Below are 10564 nucleotides of genomic sequence, written 5' to 3'. Positions count from 1 at the left end.
AACCTTAAACCGCATAAACACATTTCATTACACCAAATACACAAAATAATGTTCTTTTTAGCAACATCATATGACCCCTTTAAGAGAGAAAAGTGGGAAAGGGTCACGTGCCGGGATTCAAACTCGAATCAACCAAAGCATGTTGTCGTGAACCTGTAGACGATTGCGTAATCACAGAATCTTTATGTTTCAAATTTTGCCTTGAAGGAAATGTACAGATGTAATCATAACATTTGCAAGCAAGACAGTATTACATAGTCATGGTGAGTAATTGTGCCAGGTGCAGCTAATTAAAAGAACCAAACCCTTAAACTACTTCAGTCTGTGTGCATTGAATTTATTTTATACACGAGTTTCACAATTTGAGTTGAATTACTGAAATAAATGAACTTTTCCACGACATTCTAATTTATTGAGATGCACCTGTATATGTGCAGCATTACTTCACTCCATGTTTATTTTTTCCTGTAAATGGTCCAAGACATTTTTCCCTGAAATATTTTTCTGCATTTTGTGGTCATTCCACATTGGGTAGATTAGGACACTTACAAATTGTAGTTAGTAACATAATCTATATTACACATTTTTAGTAGGATCAATGTATTCTGAGAACTGTTTGATTACTTTTAGATTACTTTTAACCTAACTCGTTTATCACATAGATTTGAATAGGATTATTTTGTAGCATATTTATACCATATAGAAATAAAATGTATTTGGGAATTAGGGAGAATCAATAAATGATTAATAATTTACTGCCATTGAGTGATTAACATGTGATCAAAACCATAAACACAGTATTTAACTTGCAACAATCAAACAAACTTAAATTATAATACAAATTATTAGTCCACATATCCGTATTTTTATGTTTAGGTAAACTTTCTCTTGAAGGAAATGTACAGATGTAATCACAACACTGGAAAGCATGATGGTAAACCAGCAATAATAATAATCCTATACCAGCAATAAAAAAATCCTTACCAAACTATAAGTAGTAAGCTAAATAAAAGAGAGAAAAAAGAATGAGGGAGAATCAATAAATAATTTATTTTAAGTGAATAACATGTAATCAAATCCATAAACGCAGTATTTAGCTTGCAACAATCAAACACACTTAAAATTATAATACAAATTATTAGTCCACCATCTGGGTTAAATACTATTTACTCTCTTGTGAAAAGTGTCATGGATTGATATCCCAGAAAAGTGAAAACACTGTGACTCTGTGGTGTTTGAACATCCCGACAGGCTCAACAAAAGAAAAAAATGAAGCAGTCTATGGCACATTTTCATTTGGTGCCTCTTGAGTAGCTGAAATTAATAGTTGATCTCTCAATAGGAATCTCAACTGAAAGTCTTTGTTGCACATCTGCAAGATTCAATATTCAATATTGCAATGCAATATTGTGCAGTACTAGTGTTTCTACTTCATGTCCAACCTTTGTGCATCAAAATCTTGTTTTCCTGTTGGAGCCGATTGATTGTTTCATTTTCAAATTGTCCAGCATGAATGCTGTTCTCATATGAAGTCAAGATTTTTTCAAAATAATGATGCCAGATTCCATCACTCGTAGCTCCAAACCCAAACACATTCACCTGTAAGAGAAAGAGTTATCAATGCATTAATAGTTTGTGACATTGCCAAGAAAAGCTTATTATTATATATATATAGAGAGAGAGAGAGAGAGAAAGAGAGAGAATAATAATATAGGCCTATATATATAGGCGCACCCTTAATAATGACAGCAATGCCAGGCCATACAGAACGGGAGTTTTACCTCGTCACAGATGTGAAGAGCAAATATCAGTGTTAAGAAACCAGTGGATGGATATAAGCCATGCCCTTCTGCCCAGTTATCATAGACATATCTTATGAATTCTGGGTGGAGGATCATCACCTAAAAACAACCGACAGAAATAAAGCAGGACATTTATGAAACATGCATTTCTAATATCATGTTTTGAGTCAACAATATCAAGATTTCAATCAGATAATGTTAGTAAACCATACAAATGAAAACAAATCAGCATTTGTTATTTGATTGATTGGCTGATTTCATGAGGAGGTTTGTGTTGTTCACCTTGTCCTTATTTGCTTTGATTGTAGATGGCACTTCGGTGTATGTTCTGTAACAGAATATGTAACAGAGTTATCAACAAACAATAGCTGCGTGTCGGGTTTCCATTCAAAGCTGCGAATTTAACTTATGCCAAGTACTGTTAAAATCAGATACTCTAATACTTTTACTCAAGTTATTTTGGAATTGGTGACTTGTAACGTGTAGTGGAGTAATTTTCACTGTAAGGTATCTGTACTTTTACTCAAGTATGGTTTTCAGGTACTCTTTACACCTCTGCTGGTTAGTCAGGTTTTTGCCGTCCCATAGCACAAAGTCACATGACTTTTTTGATGCGTTTGGAGGAATTTATTCGCAAAATGCATTTCCATCTCCCAATAATCGCATCAACCCTTTTTCGCTTAAGTCAAAAACCACCTCAAGCGAGCGTAAAAACTTTTTTGTGAATTAAGGGATTTTTATTAGAAATTTGGCGTTTCCATCACTCGTTTATCATGCGATACTTCAAACTGCGCATTAAAATAGGGTGATGGAAACATATATGATGTGCCATATAAGACACATTAAGCTAAACATTTAATCTAAGTACATTTACGTTTAGCAAACACTTTTATTCAAAGCAACTTGCAAATGAGGCACATCACAAACAAATGAGGCACATGTGAGAAATTATAGTCTGCTCCGACCCAGATTCCACTCCACAATAGATGTTCGATCATGTTCATTTCCCAACAGTGGGTTGGCAGAACTTCATTAACAAACAGACCACAGCTGTTATGACAGGAGCAACTTCATTTACATTAAGGGAAGTAAACTGTAACTGTATAAAAGGTTTGAGCTTAGGATGTTCTGGGTTGATTCTGACTCCATTGAACCCCAAGGTACTACGTGTACTTTGTCACTGCTATGCTGCAATAATCTTCATCAAAATCAAACAACATTTTGGAGCAATTACACAGTATTGATTTTATGTAACTTACTTTTATGTATTTTCAGTAGCCCACTTAAAGCCAAAGTTGTGTTTAAGCATGTGTGAGTCAAACACATATGATCACATACGCCTGAGCTTCATTTATTAAAACCCTTTGTATAATTTACTTGAATAATTTAGTTTACATAACATATGGCTGAATCTACTGCTGATTTGTTTGCATTCGAGTTGGGATAGCGGGCAGATACAGATAATAATGAAACATTCAATAACGTTTCGCTTATGAAAAGGTCAGACAGTTCTGTACAACATATTAACGCTGTGTGAGATCCTTTACTTGTACTGTAAAAAAGTTTTCTTGGGTTCATCTTATAAAACAACTATTTCATAGTTTGTCCTTATTCGATGTTTATAGATGATGTTTCAAACCAACGACATATTTAACAAGGAAGTGCTTCAGTATTGACATTTTGGCAGTTCCACACCCTTTACCAATAAGTAATTGTAATTAAAAATGTCTAAAAATTCATAAAACTGATCTGAGATCAGGTAAACACCATATAGACAGTGGTCCATGGGGTTTACAGAGATCATCGGCCCCCAGTGGCGAGCCATTGACATTTTTTAAACAGTTATGAGGTAACAAAGCCTCGTTTACTGAAATCACATGACTTTGGCAGTTTGATACGCTTCCCAAATCACTGATTCAAAACAAATGATTCACAAAGCAGTGCCTCGAAAGCATCCAGTTCTCAGTTTCTTGTTGCTTGGTGTTTTAGTTCAGTTCCTTGTATTCTTAGTGTTTTGTATGTTTTGATTTCAGTATTAAACTATTTTTAGCATTCATCTGTCACATTTATGTATAACATATGTACTTTTTGCTTATTTTGAGGAAACAAATTACTTTTGAAATGTATATAAATAATATATACATCTAATAATATATAATTCTCTCAGTCTTGTGTTCACAAATGTGTGTTTAATTCTTACTGTGTGATGTTTTTAGTGGTGAAGGCACTGATGAGCCACTGCATGTCCAGAATCTTAAAGGGAAAAAGCACCAGATGGGTGGAGTTGTCCAAGTCCATGGCGCTCTCGGGATACACAATCCGGTGAGTCGTCTTTGACCCCACATCCTTCTCATAACCCTCTGTCGGACCTTTATTTATCCTAAGAGAAAAACAGTTTGAGGTATGCATGATATTTTAATGAAAAGTCTTTTGAAAAATAGACATCTTTTCCACATCTGGAATCACCCGAGCTAATGTGATCTCATGACTCAAGGCATTTGACCTCAGCCTCAGTCGATAAATGCACATATCTGTTCCATCGATATGCTTCATTATTCTCCAAACTCTCATTAACTTGAAAAGTGAAAGACAACCTTACAAGCAACTAAATACAGGCCAATATAATCTCATGTACCTCATGACAAAGTTGTGGAAATCTATGAGAGGACCATAATTGGATCCCAGCAGGTTCCCAGAGTTTCCCACCACAGCACAGGTTCTGCAGCGATCTGGACCGGCGTCTGAGTAGTGCTCTTTATCAGGGAAGAGAGGAAACAACTGATCCACCACCTCGGTGTAGTTGCCGGCGTTTGGTACAATTTGTAACTCCTGTATGACAATATTAAATCAGTTAGCATCTGAATTAAGTATAATATAATAATAAATAGAAGTGTACTATTTCAAGATGTTTACAGTGCCTTATGATTATAAGTTGTCATAAGGTCTTTATCTCCGTAACTATGAGGTTTTTAGTGAAAAGTCAAATTACACATGCTTGTTTTCTCAAGTTAGAATAGTTTTTTGTTAATCATCTACCCATAAATACCAATCATATTTATATAAGAAATGGTAACATATTCAAATGTTCATGAATAGGTACGATTAGTAAACATTCAAATATTAAAAATAAAGATTTGGGGTCTGTAAGATTTTTAAAAAGAAAATTCAGCAGTGATGCATTTAATTGGCCAAATGTGACAGTAAAAACATTTATAATGCTACAAATGATTTCTATTTTAAATAAATGTTGTCTTTTGAACTTTCTATCCATCGAAGAATCCTGAAAAGATGCGTTACCGTTTCCCACAAAAGAATTAAGCAGCACAACTGTTTTCAATATTGATAATAGGCCTACCAGTAATAAGACATTTTTCTTGATCAGCATATTAGAATGGTTTTTGAAAGATCACGTGACACTGAAGGACTGGAGTATGCTTACAAAAAAATAAAAATCACTGCGCTCAACTTCAGTTTTGGGTGCGTAGATCAATCAGTAACATCACTTTCAAGTAGGCCTAAGGGATCCGCACTCGCTCTATCTTCTTAATAACTTTCAATTTATTTTAATTTTGCAACAGAGAATGATGCTGAAAATTCAGCTTTGCACCACAGGAATTAATTACATTTTTAAAATATATTACAATAGAAAACAACTACTTTAAATTGTAATAGTATTTACCAATATTGTTTTTACTGTATTTTGGATCAAATAAATACAGCCTTGGTGAGCACAACAAAGCCACAAAACTAAGTAAAATAAGGTAAGTAAGGGCTGTATATTTATTTTGCAGCAATCTTTCTTACCTTCCACCACCTGGAGACGTTTGCACGTAATACACTGTTGGTGCTGTTGAGCAGAAGTGGAATGTTGGGATCGTATCGCTCACTGAACCAGATACTATTTTCTCGGTCTGTCACACAGATACTGCATGCACACAGCACTTTCTTGGAGATGAAACCGGAAGAACCGTAGGTCAAAACCAACAGATAGTTTTGAAAGTACAGAAGTAACAAGATGGTAGTGGAGCTCAGGAGTGCGGTCATGTAGCGCCGATGTTTCAGTAAAACCATCATCTTTACATCAGTGATGTTTGAGGTTTTAGTCACTTCAAACAAAAATATAATAGATCTATAGAGGGAAAGAGAGCGAGAGAGAGTATATATATCAAATATATCATCAAATATATCAGATATATTATAATATTGTGACTTCGCAATACAGCACACCCTACTGAAACAAACAATAGAAGCCATCACAGGATTTGTAATGGTTTTACTGGTTTTAATGGGAACTGTAATGGTCCCTGTGGGTCTCTACGTGTCGCCTTTTATTGGTGCTTGTTAAAATCCTAATGGAATATGTCCCAAAACACACTACAGGAAACCAATGGTTAATAGTTGATGGTTTTTAATGTTTGTAATGGTATTTGTAGTAGAAACCATAATGGTTTCTATTGTTTTGTTGTTGTTTTTCAGCAGAGACAGAATCTTATTGCTTAAAGGGATAGTCCATCCATTTATGTAAACTGAATAAAATAAACTGAAGAATGGCACAGCAGCTAAAGGGAGTTTTAAAGTTAATTTAGTTTTGAAGATGATATGTGACCCTGGAGCACAAAACCTGTCATAAGTAGCACGGGTATATTTGTAGCAATAGCCAACAATAACATTGTATGGGTCAAAATTATCGATTTTTCTTGTTAAAAATCATTAGGATAATAAGTAAAGATCATTTTCCATGAAGATATTTTGTAAATGTCTTACAGTAAATATATCAAAACTTAATTTTTGATTAGTAATATGCATTGCTAAGAACTTCATTTGACAACTTTAAAGGCGATTTTCTCAATATTTCGATTTTTTTGCAACCAGATTCCAGATTTTCAAATAGTTGCATCTCGGCCAAATATTGTCATATCGTAACAAATAATGCATCAATAAAAAGCTTATTGTGTATAAATCTCAATTTAAAAAAATGGACCCTTATGACTGGTTTTGTGGTCCTGGGTTACGTATTTGCTAACCGTTTGGTTTATGGAAGTCCTATTGACTTTCATAGCATGGACAAAAATACTATGAAAGTCAGTGTGACCTGAAACTCTGGTTACCAGCAATCTTCAAAATATCATCATTTGTGTAGAAGAAAGAAAGTCACACAGGTTTGTAAAGACATGAGGTGAGAAAACGATGACAAAACTTACATTTTTGGGTGGACTATCCTTTTAAGCAAAACTAGGCTAATTGCAGTGCCATTCTTAACGTTCTACATTTTATTCAGTTTGTATCAAGAACTTACACAAAAGAAGATGTTAAACAGATGCTGTTCATATATCCCCAAATCAAAACAAACTATTTTAGATATTAAATTGATTATATAGCTCTGTCTAGTAGTATACAACAAATAATTTCATTTTTAAATTTTTCTAAAAAATGCGTATACAACTCTAGCACCCATCTATAAAAGTGTCCCATGGTATTGATACTTAGGAAGTTAGGAGTGTCATAGATCGTGCATACATTTAGGTCCTATGAGACTCTTTGAAACCACACATAAAACCAAATTCCTAATAAAAATCCTCAGTAGCCTATACTGACTTACTTTGGAAAGATCCTTGTAGATGTATTTCACAGACTCCTCAACATATTGGTGCTGTGTCGAAGCTTGGTTTATTAGACCTGGCAATGTGGATGACTGCTGAAGGTGTGTATTGAGTACCGTAACCAGAGCTTTATTTATGGTTTAGCAGTAAGGAGGGGTTTATGTGTGACTCCCTCCCTCTGGTAACTCCGGTTTATTCACCTGCTGCTTGGATCTCATGGTTTCATTATGGCACAAGACAATGCATAATCCATAATACATAAAAAATGAGAGTTTGCGTAATTCAGACCACTAAAAAAAAAAAAAAACCCAACCTGCGTCAAACAGTGTAGAAGTTGCTCAATTCAGTGGGAAAACCACGGACTTGGCAACACTAAACACCAGTTGGGGTGTAAATTTAACAGACCAATTGTTTGGTGTTTTGAGAAAAAAAAAATTTCTTTATGATTCTCCTGGTGCTCCTTCACCTTGAGGAGACTTGTTTCCACAAAAACCGACCTCAAAGAACCTCACAAAGCCAACATCCGTGAAAGAGCTCAAATTGCTAAAACTTTAATCACAGACTTGTTCAAATGCAAAAAAGATGATGACCATAAAACCTGGACAGTTGAGCAGCAAGATGAATTTGGTTAACACTGACAATGCGCCAATACATGCACATTGATCAGCATTAGAAAACTCATGCATTTCATGGGGGGAAATAGAGATATGATTTTTATTTTAATGATTTATTTTTTTTAGTTGTTTTGAAATGCAAATGTATCTTCGTAAGAAAACAACAACAACAACATTGTTTTTGTTTTAAAATAGGACTAAATTACATCACTCTTTCCGAAAGCCAGTCATTATAAAACAAGAAAGTCGATCCATTATCTCAGGTTTCAGTCTATCTTGAGTGAAATCTTGTTTTTGTGTCCCAGAGGTGTTTGTTTCCTTAATGTTAGGAAAAGGAAGGAAACGAACGGCTTTCATAAACAAATGTATTATTCAGGTGCAAATAATTCATGTTCAGGAAGTTCCTGTACCTCTGTAAATATCTAGAGGGGATTAAAGTAATTTGATTTTAAAAGTGATTTGGCAGATCAAATTACTGTTGATATGTAGCATTCCCCAAATTCAAAAATAATTAATCGAGCCCTATATGGAGCCCATCAAGGGCCCATCATCAGCCCATCTGTGCTAACCCATGTGGGGCCACCATGGAAACTGAGGACAAAATTAGCTGGGTCCCAGTTGGGTAGCCCAGGTGGGCCCCAGATATCAGCCCAGTTGCAACCCCTATGGGCCCCACATAGGTGTGTTGGCTGGGAAGTAGGCTACAGTATCCAATCAAGTGGCAGATTAAATTCAGTTGAAGAGATGGAAAGATTAAACCCAATCATAAGGCGCGTTTCCAATACCCTTCAAATTGCGCAAATTGAAATTGCGAATTGAAAATACGCCTAATGGAAACGCGTCAATTTCGCAAAAACGCCCATATATCGCAAAAAAGTTTTTACGCTCGCATGAGGTGGTTTTTCAGGCAATGCGAAAAAGGAATAATTCGCAAAACTGCAATGGAAACGGCTTTTTCGCATTTACAGGTCACATGGCGCATGTAAAAAGTCATATGATCATTCTTCAATGTACTATAACCGCCAAGAAACACTTCATAAGTGGCCGCGCTCCAGTATAAGGGGCTTTCCCTACCATTAATGCTTAGACAATTTACACTGCACACGTCTGCGGTGCACTGTGGCTCTGATACGGTCACTGAATCTGACTGCGGCCACTCAGTGCTTGTGTTTATATTTTTATACAGTCTATGGTTTATTCCAGCCGCGCCACGCACGTTTCTGAAGCGGCTCTCCTTTGAATAAATATAGCCAAAATCCCACCAAAATCCGTTGCCATGACTTATCGCGAGAGGCAAAAGGTTACGTTTAAGTCTCATAACATTGGTTAATGGAAACGCCGTCATTTCGCAATACTTTTTTTTATCGACGTTTATAAAATATCGCCAAAGTTTTGCGCAAATCTGTAATGGAAACGCGCCTATAATAGTTTCAGGGAGCATTCTGTAGTGGTTTATTATATCATGTCAATCATCCGCTGTTGAAGTATGTAAAACAGGTTGTTTTACGAACACGACTTGTCCACAGAAGTTTTCATTTTTTATGCTGGTCCAAGTTTCTATACAGGTTTGTTATATTGCCATGCTAAACCTTCACCAGGGTGGTTTAGAAGTAGATTTATTAGTCTAACAGCCTTTGCTTAGTTGACAACCATATAGGGCCTTAACAATTAAGATGCCAAAAGGAAAGTTTGATAAGACCCAATATCTCAAATGGCATTAAGATATCTTTAATACTTTTTGAGTTAGAGATATACCATCTTTGGAGAAAAAAAATGTGAAAAGGACCTTTTACTGTTTTTGAATGGTCACCATTGGCATTTAATGCTACAAAGACTGCTCAAATCAACAGATTTTACTCCCAGACCTACCAATCTCTGAGTAAAAATAGGATTCTGCCATTTCTGACATCATTTCACACCCCTCTAAGTTGGTTCCATATCTCAGGTGAAAATTGTCACTGTGACCCCCCCTCATCAAAACAGTGGATCACTCAGTAAATAAACAACCATGACATTTAAGTGTACCGGGGTAGAGAGAGTGAGTATAGAGAAAATATATCTGAAAGTATGTATTTCTGAAAATGAGGTCCTTAAATAAACGTAATAACAGTATTGTTCTTGTCTTAGCTGTTGCCTTATCATGAAACATTCTGTACCCGGATGCTGCATTGCTGTTTCTTGGTGGAGTTCATTGTTATGACATGATGAATGATGAAGGAATGATGTTTCAAGGATGTTTCGATCATCAAATATTACCTCAATCAAATCTAGCTGAACTCTTTGATTACCAGCGTCGTCATATGCCATTTTTAGGGAGGCAGCAGATCATTAATGTATGTAATGTGGGGATCAGTATTTACCTTTAAAATAACCTCAAATAGCAAAAGCCCTTCATATAAAATGGTCAGTGCAGTAAATAAAATAAAATTCAATGTAATCCTAACTAATGCAAACACATTTTGCAGATCACATATTCAATTTGAATATTGCTTAGCTCATTAAATATAATAAATGTCCTATTTTATAGAAGTAAATAACATTTTTTCTT

At 35.3% G+C, this 10564-nt stretch overlaps 1 protein-coding gene across 1 annotated transcript; it reads right to left on the bottom strand.

Moving 5' to 3' along the window:
• Positions 1-1031: 1031 nt before the first annotated feature.
• LOC107727726 (CMP-N-acetylneuraminate-beta-galactosamide-alpha-2,3-sialyltransferase 2-like) lies at positions 1032-7538 on the bottom strand. The gene is made up of 7 exons (XM_016537681.1): positions 7402-7538; positions 5607-5931; positions 4438-4631; positions 4003-4182; positions 2085-2130; positions 1782-1901; positions 1032-1599 (listed from the first exon to the last, which is right to left on the bottom strand). The coding sequence occupies exons 2-7, from the start codon at positions 5874-5876 to the stop codon at positions 1432-1434; spliced, it is 978 nt and encodes a 325-aa protein (XP_016393167.1). The 5' UTR covers positions 5877-5931; positions 7402-7538; the 3' UTR covers positions 1032-1431.
• Positions 7539-10564: the final 3026 nt, after the last annotated feature.

Source organism: Sinocyclocheilus rhinocerous, unplaced genomic scaffold (assembly GCF_001515625.1).
Source record: "Sinocyclocheilus rhinocerous isolate Xijiao unplaced genomic scaffold, SAMN03320098_v1.1 scaffold1028, whole genome shotgun sequence".
In the NCBI taxonomy this organism is placed as follows: domain Eukaryota; kingdom Metazoa; phylum Chordata; class Actinopteri; order Cypriniformes; family Cyprinidae; genus Sinocyclocheilus; species Sinocyclocheilus rhinocerous.
Note: the sequence above shows the minus strand (reverse complement) of the source record. Positions and strands in the feature narration are given on the sequence as shown.